Source organism: Schistocerca nitens, chromosome 2 (assembly GCF_023898315.1).
Source record: "Schistocerca nitens isolate TAMUIC-IGC-003100 chromosome 2, iqSchNite1.1, whole genome shotgun sequence".
Taxonomy (NCBI): Eukaryota; Metazoa; Arthropoda; class Insecta; order Orthoptera; family Acrididae; genus Schistocerca; species Schistocerca nitens.
This window is the reverse complement of record NC_064615.1, coordinates 777,359,448-777,382,901: the sequence shown is the minus strand read 5'-3', so window position 1 is coordinate 777,382,901 and position 23,454 is coordinate 777,359,448. Positions and strand designations below refer to the sequence as shown.

At 39.4% G+C, this 23,454-nt stretch overlaps 1 protein-coding gene across 2 annotated transcripts in view; it reads left to right on the top strand.

Annotated features, from left to right (window-relative positions):
* The window catches only part of LOC126237023 (serine/threonine-protein kinase mTOR), a 281,416-nt gene that overhangs the window by 31,682 nt on the left and 226,280 nt on the right, over nt 1-23,454 (top strand). For both annotated transcript variants that reach the window (XM_049946767.1, XM_049946766.1), the window contains exons 5-6: nt 4,227-4,423; nt 10,170-10,368. In XM_049946767.1, coding sequence (XP_049802724.1) covers nt 4,227-4,423; nt 10,170-10,368 — 396 coding nt within the window. The remainder of the gene's footprint in view (nt 1-4,226; nt 4,424-10,169; nt 10,369-23,454) is intronic.

Here is a 23,454-nt window from a genome sequence, read left to right as displayed (position 1 = left end):
GAAGTCATTCCTGAAGGTATTTGTCTGGAGGGTAACCTCATACAGAAACGAAACGTTGATGATTAACAGTACAGGCAAGAAGAGAATAGAAGCATTTGAAATGTGTATTACAGATAAATTCTGAAAATGAAATGAGTGGATTAAGTAAGTAATGAGAAGATGCCAAGCCAAATTGGGGAAAAAAGAAATTTGTGACATAACTTGATTGAAAGAAGAGAGGGATTGACACGACACATCCTAAAGTTTCTTAGTTTTGCTAATGATAAGAAGTGTTGGGGGGGTGGGGGTGGGGTAAAATTGTAGAGGGAGACCAGGCTAGCATACAGTAAGCTGGTTCAAATGGATGTAGGTTGTGGTAGCTGTACAGAGATGAAGAGGCTTGCACAGGATAGACTAGTGTGGAGAGCTGCATCAAACCAGTCTTTGAACTGCAACAGCAATAACAACAACAACAATTTAGGATGGATCATAAATGATGTTGACCATAGACTTTCACCAGAAATGTTCCTGGCATTTACCTAGAGTGCTGTGTGAAAACTACAGAAAATGCGAATGATGAGGACTTTATTTATGCCTTTTGCATAGTACTACCCTCTTTGTCTTTTGCCTTGTGTCGTATTCCCTTTCTTTTTTACATGTGGCTTTTTAATTTTTGTATTGCTTCAGTTATCACTTTTATCCATGTAATGTAAACTGGAAAGCATTGGGGAGTGAAAATAACCACTTGTCATAAAGTTCAGGCATTGAGTGGTTGACACACAAATAATACTGAACTCATTGAGAAGTTTCCAGGCAATGTCTTTTCTTGGATGGAAAACACACACACAAACACACACACACACACACACACACACACACACACACACACACACACAGTTCAGTCTTGTTTATTTGCCACCCAGCTGTGCAAAGCTAAAATATTTATATTGAGCCATGAGTGAATTATTCATTTCAGAGGTAAAATAGTTCAAAGCCATTTTTCCACGCACTCAATGTGCAGTTGGACATTGAAACAGGGGATGATAGATGATAGAGAGAAGAGTGAAACACTAAATTGCTTTTTCCGAAACTGTCTCACCAAGGGAAGTTGTATTGCAGTTCCTCCTTTCAGTTGTTGCACCAACACCAAAATAATAGATATGAAAATAAGTGATCATGGTATAGAAAATCAACTGAAATCACTTAACAGGTGAAAGGTGTCTAGATCTGATGTGGCAACTATATTATACATTATGCAAACAAACTGTCTTTTCTTCTGGGAAGCTGCAGGAGTGAAATGTGCACAGGTCGTTTGTGTTTTCAAGAAGGGTTGTCACAGGGATGCAGACAACTATAGGCATACATCGCTGATGTCAGTGTGTTGTAGAATTTAGACGCAAGATTTATGCTGGTGTGTTATGACCAGATTTTAAACTGTAAGACATTTCCAGGGGCAGATGTGGACTCTGATCATACTTTATTTGGCTATGAACTGTAGGTTAAGACTGAGGAATTTGCAAAATTGTAGGAAATTGAGAAGATAGGACCTGGATAAGTTGGAAGAGAGAGAGATTGTTGAGAGTTTCAAAGGGAGTCTTAGGCAACTTTTAACTGAACAGGGGAAAGTAATACAGTAGAAGGCGAGTGGGTAACTTTGAGAGATGAAATAGTGAAGGCAGGAGAAGATCAAATAAGTAAAAAGACAAAGCCTAATATAATTTGTTGGATATCACAGAAGATATTGAATGTAATTGATGAAAGGTGAGAATATAAAAGTGTAACAAATAAAGCCAGTAAATAGGAATACGAACGTCAAAAAAATGAGGTTGTCAGAAGCTGCAAAATGGCCAGGGAATAATGGCTAGGGAACAAATGTAAGTCTATAGAAGCATGTGTAGACTAGGGATAACACTTACAGGAAAATTAGAGAGACCTGTGGAAAATGGAGAATAAGCTGTATGACTGTGAAGATCTCAAATGGAAAGCCAGTAATAAGCAATGATGGGAAAGCTGAAATTTGGAAGGAATCTACTTGGAAGGCAATATTTTAGAATGAGAATAGGAAGTAGATGTAGATGAGATGGGAGGTATGATACTGCAGAAGAATTTGACAGAGCTCTGAAAGACCTAATCCAAAACAAGGCCCTTGAAGTAGACGACATTCTGCGAAATTGCTGATATCCATGGGAGAGGCAACCATGATAGAACTACTCCACCTGGTGTGCAAGATGCATGAGAGAGAGATATACTCTCAAACTTCAAGAAGAATGTAATAATTCCACTTCCAAATAAAACAGATGCCAACAGGTGTGAATATTTTTGCACTACCAGTTTAATAAGTCATAGTTGCAAAATATTGACACAAATTACAGAAGAATGAAAGAAACTGGTAGAAGCTGACCTTAAGGAAGATCAGTTTTGGTTCCATAGAAATATTGGTAACAAGTGAGCAATACTGACCTTACAACTTAGAAAATAGATTAAAGAAAGGCAAACCTGTGTTCATAGCATTTCTAGGCCTAGAGACAGTTTTTGACAGTGTTGGCTGGAATACACTCTTTGAAAGTCTGAAAGTATCAGGGGTAAAATTAGATTGAAGAGCTCCTATTAAACAGAACACAGCATGTCATTCTTAACAGGAATATGTCAGGTTGCCCATGGACAGATGCAGGTAGCATAGGCTAACCAACAGATGTCCTTATTGCACTGCATACACTCTGCTTGGCTGCCTGCACATGAGCTGTTATGCATACACTTGCCCACACACGGGCACTCAAACTGAAGAGCATGACATAGTGGATAACATGTAAAGCTTTATGAGACTGTTCATGGATGATGCTGTTGTATACAGAAAGTCATAACACTAGTAAGTTGTAGCAAATGCATGAAGTCCTGCAGAGTGTCGACACTTGGTAGTGAGGATTAGCAGTTGATCCTTAACATAAACAAATGAAAATGGAACTACTATGTAAAACTAATCGTAGGAAAGGCCAATGTCAAACTGAGATTCATTTAAAGGATATCAGAAAGTATATGCCACACATGAATGGGATGGCTTACAAAACTCTCATTTAACCAGTTCTTGAGCATTGTTCATCAGTCTGTCATCCTTAATAAGTAGGATTAATAAGGAAAGAGAGAGATGATCCAAAGAAGAATAGTGTGTTTTGTCACAGATTTATTTAGTAAGTGTGAATGCACCTCTGAGTTGCTCATACAACCCCAGTGGCAGAAACTACAAGAGAGGCATGTTGCATCACAATGTGGATTGCTAATAAAATTCTGATAGATAGCTTCCTACCATGTAAGTCTAGTAAAAAGACCATAAATATAAAATTATGTGATCTCTCAGATTTTCTCAGTATGATTGATTACTGGTGTTCTGCTAGGTGTTCAGCCAACTGTTATTCCCATTTTATGCACAATATGTTGACAACTGAGTCAGTTTTTTTCCTTCAAGTGCTGCGAAAAATGGTGTTATGTGTACTTGCTGCCTGGACTCCAACCAAGCAGTGAACTGTTGACTGTTTGATGCCACTGTTTATAGTCAGTTTTGATTCTCAACATCTGCTACATCCTTTGATGCTTTTTTACTTATGACTTATTAATCTTGACATGGGATTAGGAAGGTTAGAATACTGAGAAGACAACCTTTCTTGTGGCACAGCTTATCCAACTTGTGTACATTGTGGAACATCTGCCTGTAGAGTGAAGTGATGTGATCTCTCAGATTTTCTGGGCATGGTTGATTAATGGTATGCTTCCAGTGAGTACACATAACAGCACAACTTGAAGAAGACAACAGGTGGAATGTCAAAATATGGTGGCTAAGATGGGAACAACAATTCGGCTTAACATCTGGAAGCATACCATTAAGATAAAAATAGAGAGATTCAAGGCCAAATGGAGGCTTACCAACAGTACCGTGCACCATTTGTAACTGGAACAGGAAGGTTGGAAATGACGGTGGTACCCAAGTTACCGTCCACAACACACCATAATAAAGATCGAAGAGTATAGATATAAGTTACCAGTTTATCTTAGGTTGTCTCATACATGAGATTTCGTTATGTCAGCCTGAGTTCTCTCATAACTATGAACCCAAAGATAAAGCTTTCGGTTTTTCTCTGTTACTGTAAACTTCTAGTGACTTACTATATACAACCTTATTTTCCTGATGCATCAGTGTGTAATTTTTAAATGTATCTCCAATGAGCTGTTGTGATACACATGTCTTAAATTTGCAGGTTTTAGTACTGAGGGAACTGGCTGTTTCTATGCCAACATACTTCTTTCAACAAGTTCAGCAATTCTTTGATCTCATCTTTAATGCTATTCGTGATTCAAAAGCAGTTATTCGCGAAGGGGCTGTAGAGGCACTCAGGGCTGCACTTGTCGTGACAACACAGCGTGAAACAGCTAAACAAACCCAGAAACCGTTGTGGTAAGTTATCAGTTATGTTCTATTGATGTATCAACTAATTAAATCAATTTATGTGGACACATTGTGTCAGAAGTGTTCCACTCTAAAATTGGAGAGTAAAAATATAAGGATAAGTAACATGTACAGAGTGATAATGCCATTCACATATATAAAACTGACAGTTGTACAATTTGTAACATGTAACATTCCCGACAATTTATGTACTCCAGTAACCCGTACTGTAAGGGACGTACACGACAGGTAAATGTATGTATCATTATTCATGTAATGCTTTGACTTTAAGAACACATGCAAATAAATAACAGACCATACACTCGTAACTGACAGTAGGTCAACACTGTATTGTGTACTTTCTTTTAAGAAATTGTCTTAGGATGATACTTAATACACAGTTTTCAGGCATTACCACACAAACAAACAAAGTATAGTACAGCACAGTAAATCGTGTGGCTGCTGTGCTACTTGTGATAGAAACAACTTAGTGGGACAGGTCATCCAGTGACAATTGCCACAAAATAAAAGAAATAGACCATAGCTCATTGCACAGCAACAGTTGCACAAGGAAACTTCACAGAGTGACAATTTCAGCCCAGTGTGCCACCTTCCACCTGACATGATTAGAATTGTGTAACTTTGTTAGAGTAGATCATCTATTGTGGCATTAGCTTAAGAAGTTTCAGTGTTACATAAATCTAGTAAACAGATCAAAACTACCTGTTCTGTTGCTCAGTGGTCACATTGCAACAAAAACAAAAGATGACAGACAGAGTCACAATACTTAATTCCATCTTCCGAAACTGCTTCATAGTGGAAGATCATAATGTGGTTCCTGTAGGGTCTTGTACCAAGGAAGCAAGGAAGAGGATTTTGTTACGGGTGGCCGGATCCTCTTTCTACAACACAAATGCACATGTGGATTAATACAGTTCTTTATTTACATGAACTTAATTGGAATAAAGTCCATGTGTTGTGGTACAAGCTCATCAGCAATAGCCCTCTTGCAGACAGTATCGGTAATCTTACTATTATAAACTTTAGTCCCAAGTCTGGTTGCTATCCACTGTTGTAGCCTGAGATGAACTACACCCACTCTGCGATCAAACTGGAGTGTGAGTTAGTTAGGCCCTCCGGTCAGTGGTGGTGGCCTAAATACTTGCTGTCGAGAGGGCGTTGGTAACGTGTTGCTTGTCAGTGTGTCTATGGCCCCTCTCATGATAGGCAATCTTGATCCAGTGCCTACTATTGATCTTTGCACTACATCTTTGTCGACCGGTGTGCTTACGCCAGCACACTTCCTCCTTTCAATATTTGCACTAATGCCAAAATGGCAGTTTTTGACAAGTGGTCTCAAAGTAAATAAACTAAAACCTCTTAATAGTGGAAAGGCATCTAAAGTGAGTGAGAAACCTGTGAGACTCTACAGAGACTGAGCAGTAGAATTTGTTTCCCTTCTAGTAGCAGTATATAATCGGTTGTTGTTGCAACGAAGGCTACCATTCAGTTAGAAAAAAATGCACAAGGCTTTCCCATTTTCATTAAAGGTAATAAGACGGAAGTGCATAAGTATAGGCTTATATTGCTGATGTCAGTCTGTGTAGAATTGTAGAACAGGTTTTATGCCCACACATTATGATGTTTTTAAGGAACAGTAGTCTCCATTATAAAAATCAACATGGTTTCTGCAAGCAGAGATCTTGCAAAGTTCTGTTCATCCATGAGATCCAAGAGTGACATAGACAGTTGTGCCTGATTTGATGCCATATTCCTTGACTACGGGAAGACATTCAGTACAGTTCAGCACTGTTGTTTAGTGTACAAAATACAAGTTTACCAAGTGTCGGACAAGATTTGGGGCTGGATTCAGGATTTTCTTGTGGACAGAATTTAACATGTCATTATTAACTAAACAAATTGAAAAGAGGTACAAGTAGTTTCAGGAGTACCCAGAGGAAATATGATGGAACCATTACTGTTTACAATGCATATAAATGGTATAGTGGGTAAGACTGGAAGCACCAAGAGGCTTTTCGTAGATGATGTATTTGTCTGTAGGGGGGTAGCAACGCCAAAAGACTGTATCGAAGCCTTACAGAGGATTGATGATTGATGCAGGGACTGGCAATTGAAACTCAATGTAAATCAACATAATGCATTGTGCACAAATAGATCCACTACTATTCTATTAGACTGTTGCAACAAATAACTGAAAACAGGAACTACCACAAAATATCTAGGAGTAAATGTCCAGAGTAACCTAAAGTGGAACAACCACATAAAGCAAATTTTAAGAGAATCAGATGCCAGCTTGAGACTGACTGGAAGACTCTTATAGCAATGTAAATATCCATTAAAGAAGATGTTTACTGAATTGGATTAATTGAAGAAGCAGAGAAGATTGAATGAAGAGAAGCACATTCATCACAATGTCATTCAGGTGTTACAGAGATGCTCAGAAACTCTAGTGACATATGCTTCAAGAGAGGCATTGTACAACACGAAAGCGTTTACTGTTGAAATGCTGGGGGAGTATGTTCCGGGAAAAGTCAGGGAGCACATTACTCCCTCCCACATGTGCTTCATAAAATAACCTCAGCAAGAAAATCAGAGAAATTAGAACATGTATGGAGTTTTACAATCTATCAATCAGTCACTCTTTCTACACACCATTTGTGAATGGAACTGGGAAGAGGAAAAAAGGTAATGCTGCCAGAAGGCCCCTATGTCACATACCCTTAGAAGGCCTGTGGAGTGTAGATATAGAAGTAGATTGTGACTTACAAGGATGTTTATTAATGCTGTTCTTTTTTATGTAGTTTTGTGATTGTAAAAGTAATATAAAAAGGAGACAGGATTATTTCTTTACTTATCCTCTTAGTTTTCTCAGTACTGTTCTATGTTCATTCCATTAATTTCAATGTTGGGTCCATGAATATCTGTGTAACACTCTTTTATACATATCTTGTACTTATAGTTGTACATATTCTTTCTTGATAATTTTCTGTCATTGCTGCTTTCCATTTTTAACCACCCCCAACCTATGCCTCCACTCTGTCCCCCTCCCCTCCCAAGAAGTAAGGAACTAACACCTCCAAAAGCTGCAATACCAGCTCCATGTACTGGCCCTGTTAAGTCATTCAATATTGACCATCCTCCGTATCATCTTCTGCCAATGGCGTCATTCAGTCATTCAGATGTGGTATGGAGGAACAAGGAGCCAGCATCTCTCTCTCCCTGCCATTGTCAGTTTACCAGACCTTGGCGCTGGTACATGTCACTGAAGCAGCTCATCAGTTGGCATCATGAGGCTGAGTGCATCCCGTTCTAGCTCTCCTACTGCGAAAGAATCCCTTGCAGCCATGGAAATTGAACTCAAATCCACCTCCTCTAACACTCAGTTACACTGACCATATAGCTATTGGAGTGGTCAAAAACTACGATAGTGTCATATATATTTATGTTTGTGTGTTGCTGCACTGGGAATTGAACTCGAGTCCTCCACATAACACTTAGGTACACTTGCTGTTTAACTACTGAGGTGGACAAAACTTACAATAGTTCATCTGTATTTATGCGCGTCTATTGACAGTACAGTGTACTCTCAGTTATCCACAGTAATTGGGGATTTGAAACCCATGCATAATGAAATTCCATGAATAACCTGCAGTTGAAGTACACATTAATGTAAAATTAATTACAATGTCATAATTAAACTCACTTAACTAATGTTTATAATAAATTCTACTTTATTCATCATATTATTTGTGAAAATGCAGTACTTACGAAGAATAGAGTGCAAGCCAATTTCACTTTACACTACACTTCTTTGAAACAAAATAATCTTGAATTAGGTTATGCCTCAGTAAGGTAGCTTGTCTTTTACACATTGCAGTATAAATCTAATGCAACATTGGCTTGTCAGAAAGGGGAGCATCTTCATGCTGTTGCAGGTAGTCCAATAACCCTTTGGTCCATTGAAGTGCTGATGCATAATTGATTACTGCTTCTGGAATTAGGAGAATGTTCTCATCTATGTCACTGTCAGTCACCTTCTCAGATTTCCCTTGTACTCGCTGAACAATAGCACTGTCACTTAATATCTCATGACCTGGTTCCGTGCAGTCCATGTCAAACTAATGAGAATTATTTTTGTTATCAACAGTTTCACACCCTGGAGTACTTTTTAAAACAGCAGCTAACATTTCTAATGAGCTATCTTCTTTGTCACTGAAATCACTGATTTCATCAAATTTGGGATTAATATTTATCCATGACTTGTCTGTGGTTGATTGTTATACCTTATGCCACACCTTTGACATTTCATAAATTGCATCTAGCATGTTCAGTTGTTTCCAAAATCTTTGAATATTGTTGCCATCATCAACAAGTTTTTGTAGCAGATTTCTTCTACAATATTTTCTTCATGGCAGCAATGACACTCTGATCCATTGACTGAAATAAATCTGTCACATTAGGGGGTAAATATTTTACAGATATTATCTTGTCATCCAATTTCAGAACAAGTTCGTTCAGATGCAATGGTACATCATTTAGTAATGGTGCAGCTCTTGCAGATAGACCCTTTGACATTAAATGTTCTTGCAACTGTGGCACAAAGCAATTGTGGAACCATGTTTGAAATATTGTGCAGTCCATCCAGGCCTCTTTCTTGTGAAAATAATGGACAGGTAAATCGTGCATGTCTTTTCCTTTGAAACAGCATGATTTTTTAGCTTTACCTATTGTATCAAACTTAACTTTATGTGATCCTGTACCATTAGCACAACAGAACACAGTTATCGTTCCCTTACTTGATTTATAGCCAGGTGCACTATGCTCTCTCTCAAAAGCTAAAGCTTCCAAAACAGCCCAGTTTCATCCATGTGGTATATTTTCTCCAGCTTTAAATTTTCTCATGCAATCTCCCAGGTGCCATGATGCTGTTTGAATCTTGTTACTCACTCTGAAATTGCATTTAAATCTACTTCAATCCCAAAGATTTTGAAGAGAAACTGGACCGGTCTGCTGCATATTGGGCCACATACGTGTGTGCCCTCTTCTGTTTTCTGCTGAAACCATTCTACGTGGATTTATCCAGTTCTGCGTATGTAGACATTTTCATAACCTTCCACATTGACTACCCTTTAGATGAATGAGATTGAATATTTTGTCTTTGTTTTTCCAAATATCACAGATTCTTTGTTTTTAAAAATATCACAGATTGTAATGTCATCCACATTGTAAATCTGTACCATTTCCTTTTTTGAGTTTCTGTATTATTTCCAGTTTGTGCAGTAACAGAACAATGTTCACTATAACAGTGCCATCCAATGCTTGAGGTGTTCGAGCAGCAAATTGTTTACTACACTTGTATTGTAAGGCGATATATTGTTCACTGATGATCACTCCCTGGTAAAAGAAAAATTTTTAGCATCTTAAAGGAGAAATAATAGGCCGTGGATAATCTGCTCATGGATAACTGAGATTTTACTGTACTAAATATAAATATTTTACCTCCTGAATGGAAGTACTGGCCATCAGTTCTCTCATAATTTTATAATTATATGGAGTGATTTTTTTCCTTTTGATACAGAATTACTATGTCTTCCGCAGACAAATTTAACTTTTAGCAGTAATCTAATGGCAAGAATATTTGCCGGTACCACCTGTTTGGCAACTACTGCCACTATGATTATTTGTACTGATTAACAGTCTTACAGTTATCAGTCTTTTGTTTCTTGTTTTTCAGGTATAAACAGTGCTATGATGAGGCAATTACTGGATTTGAAGATATATACACAAGAGAAAAGGGAGTGAACCGGGATGATAGAATTCATGGCTCCTTACTTGTCCTTAATGAACTTTTGCGGTGTAGCAATGCTGAATGGGAACGAAATTATGAAGGACTGATGGAAAAAATTGTCTGCCAACCCAATCCTCAAAATAATGTAAGTGATTATTTGTTTGTTTTAAACCAAAATATATGTATACTTTTGTTTCAGACCATTTGCTTCCCATTTCAGACCATTTGCTTCCCAACTGAAACGTTTTTTGTAACAATTGCACTTCTACAAAATAATGCATGCTACAGCATGTTTCATAAATCACTCCATTTTATTCATTGTATATTTTGCAGTCTGTACCAACCTAAACAGAAACTATACATGGTAATTATAAGTAATGATGCTCTAAAAAAAAAGAAAGACATTCATGATTCTTTGGACCATCATTTCACTTTTACTGTTGTCCTTAGTTCCATTGTTTAAATTTATGTATCATAATTGTTAATGTGATTAATTATTAAAATATTTCATGGCTTTTATTGAATAGGTCTTCTAATGTGCTAACACACTGGAGCTGACCAACATACTGCATACATTCACTTTGTTTTAGCCTGAAATTCTCAATATGTAGGTAATAAATTATTCCCTTTCAGTTTATTATGAATTATTGAAATATGTATTAATTTGTAAGTTGTGACAATAGTTGTTTGATTTTTCTTACTCGCATTGTTTAGGGCTAGGAGACAGTTGAAGTTCTTTATTTGTTGCTACTGTGTAACATGTTTCTGTGTTTCATGTTTCTGTGTTTCATATAATGAAACCTGTATATCATGAAAAGTCCATGAAGGTAAAATTAGTGAGATTTGAGCTCACACGTATGCCAACGTTGTATGCAACAGTGATGTTGAAGGTTGTTTGTTTTAGCATCAACTGCTGTTTTCTGTTGTACATATCCTTCCTCCTTTCACATGTGTGTAAAAACATGTAAATATATCTACCAAACGAAAGTGCTGGCAGGTTGATAGATACACAAACATACACACAAAATTCAAGCTTTCGCAACCAACGGTTGCCTCGTCAGGAAAGAGGGAAGGAGAGGGAAAGACAAAAGGATGTGGGTTTTGAGGGAGAGGGTAAGGAGTCATTCCAATCCCGGGAGTGGAAAGACTTACCTTAGGGGGGAAAAAAGGACAGGTATACACTCGCACACACACACACATCCATCCGCACATACACAGTCACAAGCAGACATTTGTAAACGCAAAGAGTTTGGGCAGAGATGTCAGTTGAGGCGGAAGTACAGAGGCAAAGATGTTGTTGAAAGACAGGTGAGGTATGAGCGGCGGCAACTTGAAATTAGCGGAGGTTGAGGCCTGGCGGATAACGAGAAGAGAGGATATACTGAAGAGCAAGTTCCCATCTCCGGAGTTCTGACAGGTTGGTGTTAGTGGGAGGTATCCAGATAACCTGGACGGTGTAACACTGTGCCAAGATGTGCTGGCCGTGCACCAAGGCATGTTTAGCCACAGGGTGATGCTCATTACCAACAAACACTGTCTGCCTGTGTCCATTCATGCGAATGGACAGTTTGTTGCTGGTCATTCCCACATAGAAAGCTTCACAGTGTAGGCAGGTCAGTTGGTAAATCACGTGGGTGCTTTCACATGTGGCTCTGCCTTTGATCGTGTACACCTTCCGGGTTACAGGACTGGAGTAGGTGGTGGTGGGAGGGTGCATGGGACAGGTTTTACACCGTGGGCAGTTACAAGGGTAGGAGCCAGAGGTTAGGGAAGGTGGTTTGAAATCCTCCCGACTCCACCAAGGGTGTCTTTCTGCCATCCACCTAACCTTTGTAACCTCTTAGTTCATCCATGAAATCCCCAAACCACCTTCCCTACCCTCTGGCTCCTACCCTTGTAACCGCCCCCGGAGTAAAACCTGTCCCATGCACCCTCCCACCACCACCTACTCCAGTCCTGTAACCCGGAAGGTGTACACGATCAAAGGCAGAGCCACGTGTGAAAGCACCCACGTGATTTACCAACTGACCTGCCTACACTGTGAAGCTTTCTATGTGGGAATGACCAGCAACAAACTGTCCATTCGCATGAATGGACACAGGCAGACAGTGTTTGTTGGTAATGAGGATCACCCTGTGGCTAAACATGCCTTGGTGCACGGCCAGCACATCTTGGCACAGTGTTACACCGTCCGGGTTATCTGGATACTTCCCACTAACACCAACCTGTCAGAACTCCGGAGATGGGAACTTGCTCTTCAGTATATCCTCTCTTCTCGTTATCCGCCAGGCCTCAACCTCCGCTAATTTCAAGTTGCCGCCGCTCATACCTCACCTGTCATTCAACATCATCTTTGCCTCTGTACTTCCGCCTCAACTGACATATCTGCCCAAACTCTTTGCGTTTACAAATGTCTGCTTGTGACTGTGTATGTGTGGATGGATATGTGTGTGTGTGTGCGCGAGTGTATACCTGTCCTTTTTTCCCCCTAAGGTAAGTCTTTCCGCTCCCGGGATTGGAATGACTCCTTACCCTCTCCCTTAAAACCCACATCCTTGTCTTTCCCTCTCCTTCCCTCTTTCCTGATGAGGCAACCGTTGGTTGCGAAAGCTTGAATTTTGTGTGTATGTTTGTGTTTGTTTGTGTATCTATCAACCTGCCAGCACTTTCGTTTGGTAAGTCACATCATCTTTGTTTTTAGATATATTTTTCCCACGTGGAATGTTTCCCTCTATTATATTCAAAACATGTAAATAGGAATACTCAGGTAATGTGGCTCATAGATATCATTTGTCAAACTAACAAATGCAGGAACACTTATAATAATAGCTCAGAACAAGATCTTCTGCATGAAAATGGTAAATGTTCTGAAGATGATGAATATTACATGATTTGGAGAATGAATTCTGCATTGCAGGTAGGAGGAACCAAAATTATTATGAAGAACCTAATGCACAAGTTTTGATAAGTTAGATTGATTGTTCATTTCAGCAGCCTGCCCTTCATAACTTTATGCACAATCCAAATTACTGACATTTGAGAAAACTAGTGACACTTGGGTTTTTGTTAACACATTGTTAACAGTACTACACTGTTTGTTACATTTTTAGATACCATCAAGTTTTTAAAAGTATTGTCAAACATAAATTGATATTGTTCATGTATTTTGCTATCAGAACAGAATAAAGCCTTGTTGAGGAAGAAATGGAATACAGTGAACTACCTTTTTATGTTTCAATCTCAAAATATGTTAAAGATTCTACAATAGATGGATGTCAGTGATACTGATGTATAGTTATCTGGGGATTACTACTGCTACCTTCTTGGAGATGGATATGAGCTGGGCTTTCTCTCAAATATTGAGAACAACTTTTGGTAAAATGTTAGAACAGAGCAAAAATAAGGCTTCCTGTGAATTATGCAATGGGATATTGTCTGAATTTTCACAGCTGAATGGAAAGTGGGAAATTGACAAATGGGATAACGAATTGATCAGTGTGAGATCTAGTTTTGGAAAAATAAGTGTTATTTGCTTGAAAGTAATCAGCATAATTCAGAAACAAGTAATTATTGATTTGAGGAAAAATTTTTGCCTGATTTTTCATAGCCAAAGTGTGGAAAATGGATAAATGAGGCATCAAACTGAACAGATGATGTCTAGTTTGATGCAAAAATAAATAAATAAATAAAAATAAAATAAAAAACAAAAAACCTACTACTTAATTTTTGATTTGAGGGGAAAATAAACAATGAATTTTTACCCAGTTTTCATTGTCAAGCGAAGAGTGGAAAATGGAGAAATGGGAAATTGAATTCACCAGTGTGATGTTTACTTCTATTGACTAGTGTGAGGTTTAGTTCCACAAAGAAAAATATTTGATTGATTGAAAGTAATCAGGTACCATAATGAAGAAAAACTTAAGTAGTTGTTTGAGAGGAAATTAATGTATTACACAAACAGCTGCTGCTAGTAATGTAAATGAAGTGTCCAAAAGTTCATCTCTTCAAGGCCTGCCATTCTACACATAAAAAGCTACATTGGTGTTATATTTAACTGTTAAAAAGTCTTCCTTTGAATCAAGTTCTAAATTTAGGACAATTTGAAACCAGGAGACACTAGGAAGGGAAATGAAGTGCCAGAAAGTTCATCTCCTCCAGCTGTAGTTATTTTGCATAAAAAGTTGCACTGGTTTGGTATTTGATTTTTAAATTAGCTTCCTTTGAAGCATGTACTATATTCAGAAGATTTCAGTACAGAAGATGCTATGAAATCTAATGAGGTGCCGACAAGAACATGCTTACTGATCAAAATTTGAAAATAAAAAAGAGAAGAAAAGAAAAATAGGAAAAAATTTGGTCAAATGTTTTGTTAAATGACACTTCTAAAAAAAAGAAAATAATAGGTTTTAGAAACATTTGATGTGTTGTTGAATGATGCTCAGAACTGTGTACAGCAAATGAAGTGTGTCAGATGTTTTTGTGATCTAGTTTATTTTTTAATTTTAGAAACATCATTTCACAAAACATTTGACTGAAATTTTTAATAAATTTTTTGTTGATTCTCCGGTGTTAAGTGAGAAATCTAGGAATACGCTCAACCACCTACATATGCTCCCATTAGGAATGCAAAGACAAGATTAAACACATTAAATCAAACACAGAGACTATCATTCTTCCTATGCTCCATAAGTGAGTGGAATGAGAAGCAGCCCTAATAAGTGGTACAGTGGGAAGTGCCCTCTGCCATGCACTCAGAATGAGATGTGGGTATTGTTGATGTAGAACTGATTCATGATAAGTTTAGTACATATTTTTAAGAAAGAAAAATGGAGACTCAAGCTGATATACTTCTGAAAGTTATAAGTGCATTTATAAATTTGTCTGCTACCTGTAGCTGAGTGGTTAGTGTGTGTGACTGCCGTGCAGCAAGCACAAGTTTATTCCCGGCCAGGTCGGAGATTTCCTCTGCTCAAGGACTGGGTGCTGTGTCATCATCATCATCATCATCGACACACAAGTCGCCCAATGTGGTGTCAACTGAAAAGACTTCAGCTCGTTAGTCAAACTTCCCGAGATGCTGAGCCATGGGTGATCAAAGTGAATGGGGAAAGAGGTGTTGAGAATTTGGAGAAATGAGGATAGTGTGATATCTCTCTCCATTTAGGTCTTCTCATTAAATCTTAACCAGTTGAGGAGTTAAGGTTACTGCTAGAAAAGATTCAACAAAACCTATCAGTAGACTGGTGTAAGATACTCCCATCATAGTGCTCATAGCACAGTTTCAGCAGATATATAAAGATTCATCATTTATGCCAGTCTTTAATTCAGCAGACATTTTATGGAGGTGTAACCATGGTATGCTATGTAAATTAGAAATTTGAAACCTACTTATAATCTCATACTATATTGTATAATTCTTATGCAATTGCTCATCAGTATGTTCACAACTTGTTACTTTCAGAAGGTTTTGTTCTGTGATATTTATAAGATTGTTCACTTACAACTTGGTATTACCATAATCCAGCTGCATGATTTTAAAAGATTCTGTCAACAAATTAATATAAATATCTGTACTAATTGAAGTGTGTTAAAAAAGGTGAATAATTTTATTAGGAACAAAGTAATAAGCTGACACAGAAATTGATTTAATCTCCTTCAAAGTACTGCCATTGACTATCAATGTGCCTATCCCAATGTTGAATCCATGACTGGAAGAATACACGAGAGGCTTCTTTTGGAAGTTGGGACTGCAACTGCTGTGTTCGGATGCAGGCTGAGTTGGCATCCCTTCGCTCCCAGCTTCAGGCAGTGTTGGCTTTGGTCACACAGCTTGAGGCTGTTGCCAATGGGCATCACTGTGGGGGTCCGGATGGGGGTTTGTCGGGGACAGCCAGCTCGTCCCACGCATCCCCCGATTGGACTACGACTGTGGCTGCCCGGGATACTGCCCACATTGAGGCTGATGCCTCACCTGTGGTAGAGTGGGAGGTCATCTTGAGGTGTGGCAGGGGGCGAAAGACATTCCGGAGGGCTGAACGGAAGGCCTCTCCAGTTTGTCTGACGAACCGGTTTCAGGCTCTGTCTCTGGCTGATACTGATGTTCGGCCGGAGATGGCTGCTTGTCCAGTTCCAGAGGTTGCCCCTCAGTCTGCAAGATCCGGGCAGTCGCAGAGGGTGGGTTTACTGGTAGTTGGGAGCTCCAACATCAGGCGCGTAATGGGGCCCCTTAGGGATATGGCAGCAAGAGAGGGGAAGAAAACCAATGTGCACTCCGTCTGCATACCGGGGGGGGGGGGGGGGGGGGGAGAATCATTCCAGATGTGGAAAGGGTCCTTCCGGATGCCATTACGGGTACAGGGTGCACCCATCTGCAGGTGGTCGCTCATGTCGGCACCAATGATGTGTGTCGCTATGGATCGGAGGAAATCCTCTCTGGCTTCCGGCGGCTATCTGATTTGGTGAAGACTGCCAGTCTCACTAGCGGGATGAAAGCAGAGCTCACCATCTGCAGCATCGTCGACAGGACTGACTGCGGACCTTTGGTACAGAGCTGAGTGGAGGGTCTGAATCAGAGGCTGAGACGGTTCTGCGACCGTGTGGGCTGCAGATTCCTCGACTTGCGCCATAGGGTGGTCGGGTTTCAGGTTCCGCTGGATAGGTCAGGAGTCCACTACACGCAGCAAGCGGCTACACGGGTAGCAGGGGTTGTGTGGCGTGGACTGGGCGGTTTTTTAGGTTAGATGGCTTCGGGCAAGTACAGAAAGGGCAACAGCCTCAAAGGGTGCGGGGCAAAGTCAGGACATGCGGGGACCAAGCAGCAATCGATATTGTAATTGTAAACTGTCGAAGCTGCATTGGTAAAGTACCGGAACTTCAAGCGCTGATAGAAAGCACCGAAGCTAAAATCGTTATAGGTACAGAAAGATGGCTGAAGCCAGAGATAAATTCAGCCGAAATTTTTACAAAGGCACAGACGGTGTTTAGAAAGGATAGATTGCATGCAACCAGTGGTGGCGTGTTTGTCGCTGTTAGTAGTAGTTTATCCTGTAGTGTAGTAGAAGTGGATAGTTCCTGTGAAATATTATGGGTGGAGGTTACACTCAACAACCGGGTTAGGTTAATAATTGGCTCCTTTTACCGACCTCCCGACTCAGCAGCATTAGTTGCAGAACAACTGAGAGAAAATTTGGAATACATTGCACATAAATTTTCTCAGCATATTATAGTCTTAGGTGGTGATTTCAATTTACCAGATATAGACTGGGACACTCAGATGTTTAGGACGGGTGGTAGGGACAGAGCATCGAGTGACATTATACTGAGTGCACTATCCGAAAATTACCTCGAGCAATTAAACAGAGAACCGACTCGTGGAGATAACATCTTGGACCTACTGATAACAAACAGACCCGAACTTTTCGACTCTGTAAGTGCAGAACAGGGAATCAGTGATCATAAGGCCGTTGCAGCATCCCTGAATATGGAAGTTAATAGGAATACAAAAAAAGGGAGGAAGGTTTATCTGTTTAGCAAGAGTAATAGAAGGCAGATTTCAGACTACCTAACAGATCAAAACGAAAATATCTGTTCCAACACTGACAATGTTGAGTGTTTATGGAAAATGTTTAAAGCAATTGTAAAATGCGTTTTAGACAGGTACCTGCCGAGTAAAACTGTGAGGGACGGGAAAAACCCACCGTGGTTCAACAACAAAGTTAGGAAGCTACTGCGAAAGCAAAGAGAGCTTCACTCCAAGTTTAAACGCAGCCAAAACCTCTCAGACAAAGAGAACCTAAACGATGTCAAAGTTAGCATAAGGAGGGCTATGCGTGAAGCGTTCAGTGAATTCGAAAGTAAAATTCTATGTACCGACTTAACAGAAAATCCTAGGAAATTCTGGTCTTACGTTAAATCAGTAAGTGGCTCGAAACAGCATATCCAGACACTCCAGCATGATGATGGCATTGAAACAGAGGATGACACGCGTAAAGCTGAAATACTAAACACCTTTTTCCAAAGCTGTTTCACAGAGGAAGACCGCACTGCAGTTCCTTCTCTAAATCCTCGCACAAACGAAAAAATGGCTGACATCGAAATAAGTGTCCAAGGAATAGAAAAGCAACTGGAATCACTCAACAGAGGAAGGTCCACTGGACCTGACGGGATACCAATTCGTTTCTACACAGAGTACACGAAAGAACTTGCCCCCCTTCTGACAGCCGTGTACCGCAAGTCTCTAGAGGAACGGAAGGTTCCAAATGATTGGAAAAGAGCACAGGTAGTCCCAGTCTTCAAGAAGGGTCATCGAGCAGATGCGCAAAACTATAGATCTATATATCTGACGTCGATCTGTTGTAGAGTTTTAGAACATGTTTTTTGCTCGAGTATCATGTCGTTTTTGGAAACCCAGAATCTACTCTGTAGGAATCAACATGGATTCCGGAAACAGCGATCGTGTGAGACCCAACTCGCTTTATTTGTTCATGAGACCCAGAAAATATTAGATACAGGCTCCCAGGTAGATGCTATTTTCCTTGACTTCCGGAAGGCGTTCGATACAGTTCCGCACTGTCGCCTGATAAACAAAGTAAGAGCCTACGGAATATCAGACCAGCTGTGTGGCTGGACTGAAGAGTTTTTAGCAAACAGAACACAGCATGTTGTTATCAATGGAGAGACGTCTACAGACATTAAAGTAACCTCTGGCGTGCCACAGGGGAGTGTTATGGGACCATTGCTTTTCACAATATATATAAATGACCTAGTAGATAGTGTTGGAAGTTCCATGCGGCTTTTCGCAGATGATGCTGTAGTATACAGAGAAGTTGCAGCGTTAGAAAATTGTAGCGAAATGCAGGAAGATCTGCAGCGGATAGGCACTTGGTGCAGGGAGTGACAACTGACCCTTAACATAGACAAATGTAATGTATTGCGAATACATAGAAAGAAGGATCCTTTATTGTATGATTATATGATAGCGGAACAAACACTGGTAGCAGTTACTTCTGTAAAATATCTGGGAGTATGCGTGCGGAATGATTTGAAGTGGAATGATCATATAAAATTAGTTGTTGGTAAGGCGGGTACCAGGTTGAGATTCATTGGGAGAGTCCTTAGAAAATGTAGTCCATCAACAAAGGAGGTGGCTTACAAAACACTCGTTCGACCTATACTTGAGTATTGCTCAACAGTGTGGGATCCGTACCAGATCGGGTTGACGGAGGAGATAGAGAAGATCCAAAGAAGAGCGGCGCGTTTCGTCACAGGGTTATTTGGTAACCGTAATAGCGTTATGGAGATGTTTAGCAAACTCAAGTGGCAGACTCTGCAAGAGAGGCGCTCTGCATCGCGGTGTAGCTTGCTCGCCAGGTTTCGAGAGGGTGCGTTTCTGGATGAGGTATCGAATATATTGCTTCCCCCTACTTATACCTCCCGAGGAGATCACGAATGTAAAATTAGAGAGATTCGAGCGCGCACGGAGACTTTCAGACAGTCGTTCTTCCCGCGAACCATACGCGACTGGAACAGAAAAGGGAGGTTAATGACAGTGGCACGTAAAGTGCCCTCCGCCACACACCGTTGGGTGGCTTGCGGAGTATAAATGTAGATGTAGATGTAGAAGACCATTCAGCTGTTGTTGTGGCCCTCTCAACATCAGTAATGATGTCAAAATGTTTTCCTTTAAGCACAGTTTTAATTTTTGTGGAGCCAGAAATCGTATAGTGCTAAATCTGGTGAGTAAGGTGGGTGTAAACAGATAGGAAGACTTTTTCTGGCCAGATGCTCGTGAATCAAAAGTGAGTTGTGGCATGACATGTTGGTGTGATGAAGAAGGAAGCCATTGGCCCATTTTCCTTGTCTATTTCTTCATACATTGTTTCACAAATGTTGCGGTATGCCCTTGTAAAATTTGGCATTTATGGTTGTTCCCCTTGGAACTAACTCTGGTCACACTATGCCCTAAGTATCGAAAGAAACAATGAGTATGACTTTGATATTCAGGTTTGACTGACATGCCTTTGTAGGGTGAGAAGATTCACTGGTTTTAGTTCCCATTGAGAAGTTGAATTATTGTCTCAGTTTCAAATGCATAGACCCAACTCCACTTACAATTTTGGACATGAAGTCCAGACCTAAATGAAGATGATCCTTCAACTCTGTGCAAACTGACACACAATTTTCCTTTTGTTTATCACTCAAAAGTCTGGGAACATATTTGGTTAGGGTACTTCAGGTGCCACTGTCATTTCCTCCCTTTTAAGGGTCATTTTTGAATGATGCATTGGAAGAATGGCTGTTGGTAAGCCCCCGTGTGAGCTCAAATTTATGTGATTTTACCATCATGGTCATTTCTGTGCGGTGGAATCCCCCCTTATATGTTGGAGGAAGTAGAATGTTGCATGCCTCTTCTCAGAACATGAACTCTCAAAATTTTACAAATAAATTTCTCCTTGATTCATTATGGGTTTCTTATAACATCTGCTTCTGAAGTTAGATGAACCTTGCATAACACAGCGTGCTGCTCTTTCATTAATCTTCTCCACCCTACCTGGAGGTGCTATTAGATTAATAACTAATTCCATAAATCATTCATAAATCATTGTTGTGGATACATGCACCTAGATTCTTAACAGTTGTGACAATTTCAGTGTTGACTCATGAATTATGTCCTAGAACAATTATGGGGCTTTCTGCCTGTTTATATGGAATGCATTAAATTTATGTATATTAAGGAGTAATTCACAGTCCCTACAGCAAGTATGAATCACCTGCTCATCTTCCTGCATTTTGCGATATTGTTACTGAAATGTAACTTTATTACATATGTTATCATCCAGCCTCGTGGGACTTTCAGTGTTATTCACCAGGCAGTTTATGTATATATCACAAGTGGTGATTAACCTCCCATAGGTTACACTGAAGGCCACTTTAATGTTTCATAGTTTTTATATGTTAAGAGTTGGTGTCCTGCAGTCTAATCACAAAACCAATGTTGAGTAATCTCAGATTTTGTTCATTAGGTGAGAGTGGCCAAACATCTTTTGGGAATGAGGAAACATGTTATCAATCTGGGTGCTGCTATCAACTGCCTCCTGGTTGTCATGGGTCAACAGAACAAACTTCTTAATTCACTGAATTGTGGGTGTGTATCTATAAGTACTCTCTTTCTTCCAGTGATATTTTGAAGAGTATCCATTTTCTTAAAAAAGCTGTTTTAAGTGTGTAAGGTCATTCTACAGACCCCTCTCTTCAGTAATACTTTTTGCCCTTTGTACCCAAATTCTGAGGGTACCTATTATGTGTGAGTAAATATAAATCCATGTGGATCAGCTTGTGATATATTGCATCCCCCAAGGTGCCACTAGATTTATTACAAACAAAAATTCCCAAGAATGAATGATACAGCAGCTCTTCAAGCTCGATAATTCAGCTGTGGCAGTTTGTTGGTTTAAGCTACGTGCATGTCAACAGCTTAGCTGCTATTAAGAAAATTCTTTATTTTTTACTAATTTTTGTGTTCATTGAACTTCATTAAGTGACAATGTAACATAAAGCTTAAACATAAAACTGCATAGCTTTGCATTGACACTGACTGTTCTGTAGATATGATAGGGTTTAAATTCTGGTGTTGACTTCATCCTTTGAGACCAAATTGTAATAAAATCAGTAGAAATTCACCTGGTGATGGATTAATTTAATCATAGGATCTGAACCTTTGATTGTCACTCAAACATGTGGCTACAGTGCCACTTTCATCAACACATCAGTAACTCATTATGTTTTGAACATCTGACCCTCGTTTCTGTTCTTCATCAGTTACAATTTAAACTACACTGTCACTCTGCAAAGAAGTATCTCTGAGATGTGAATATCTATGAGTGTATTCACTGTAGTCCAGCCATCAGGTTTAAATGAGCAGTTGTGTGTATTGTTACGTCAGCTGGTTGTCTCATTTGGAACATGGTTAGGAAGTAAGCTATGTACAGAATCCTTGTTGATTGACAACATGAGGTATTTGACTACAAAACAATCATAATTTGTGAACGTAAACTATGATCTATAATTTTACAGGAGACTGACATTATCAGTACAGAGCTATTGTTATGAATGTAGGTGTGACAAGCATTACCTGCTTCCATAATCAAGGTCACTAACACCCACTTATATGTTGATGCTCATTTGGGAGGTAGCTGGTTCGAATTATGATGGTCGAAGAAATTTTCACCACTAGTATTTGGCCAACAAGGGGAGGAGAGTGGTGCAAGTCTTTTTATTTGATGCCAGTTTGGTGCCTTGCCCTTGTGTATTGATGAAGACGATATGAAATGATTAGGATGACAGACCCACCCTGTCTCTGAGTGAAGAAAATCTCTACCCAGCTGGGAATCGAACCTGGGACCATGCGATCTAGAGACTCTTAACTACTAGACCATGGGCTGCGGAAGTCTTACATAGAGAGGGCATGTGACACTATTGCTGGTGATCTGTCCATTTGAGGAATATGTTACGCTCAGTGACCCTGCCGGTGCTGTTTGAGAGGGGAAGACTATGTGCCGATACTGGGTTTCATACTCTCCCTTCTTGTTATCATGCAGCACAGCCATGACACCAGTCCATACACACACTTTCTTTATAATCACTCACACTAAACAAATGCACATATGACACAACTCTCATAAAATTCTGCAAATTATAGTAACAATAATGGTGGTGGTGATAATAATAATAATAATAGTAATAATAATAATAATAATAATACTTATTATTATTATTATTATTCTTGTAATAACAAAAGCTGGCATAATTATGTAACTATTCTAGCATTTATGCATAATAAATTTTTTTCTTCTCTGTTAAGTCTCAATATATACAACAAGCAACAAAAGGATGGAAAATATATAAAATAGAATTCTAGTACATTTATGAAATAGCCTTGCAATGGTACTTTACATAACAGCGCACAGTGGAAACTTGTTTCCAGCAAATTAGCGGTTTTATTTATTAATTTTTTCAACAAAGTAAAGGAGTCATTTTGATATGCACTGAATATAAACTTTTATCCTCTGTGCTGTTGTTTAAGATTGGAGCAAAGTCACCAAGAACTTCTTATCATCTTCCAAGAACTTTATATTTTGTTAAGATACCACAGAATAAAGTGGCAAGTACATCATTGAAACCTCCTGGCAGATTAAAACTGTGTGCCAGGCTGAGACTTGAACTTGAGACCTTT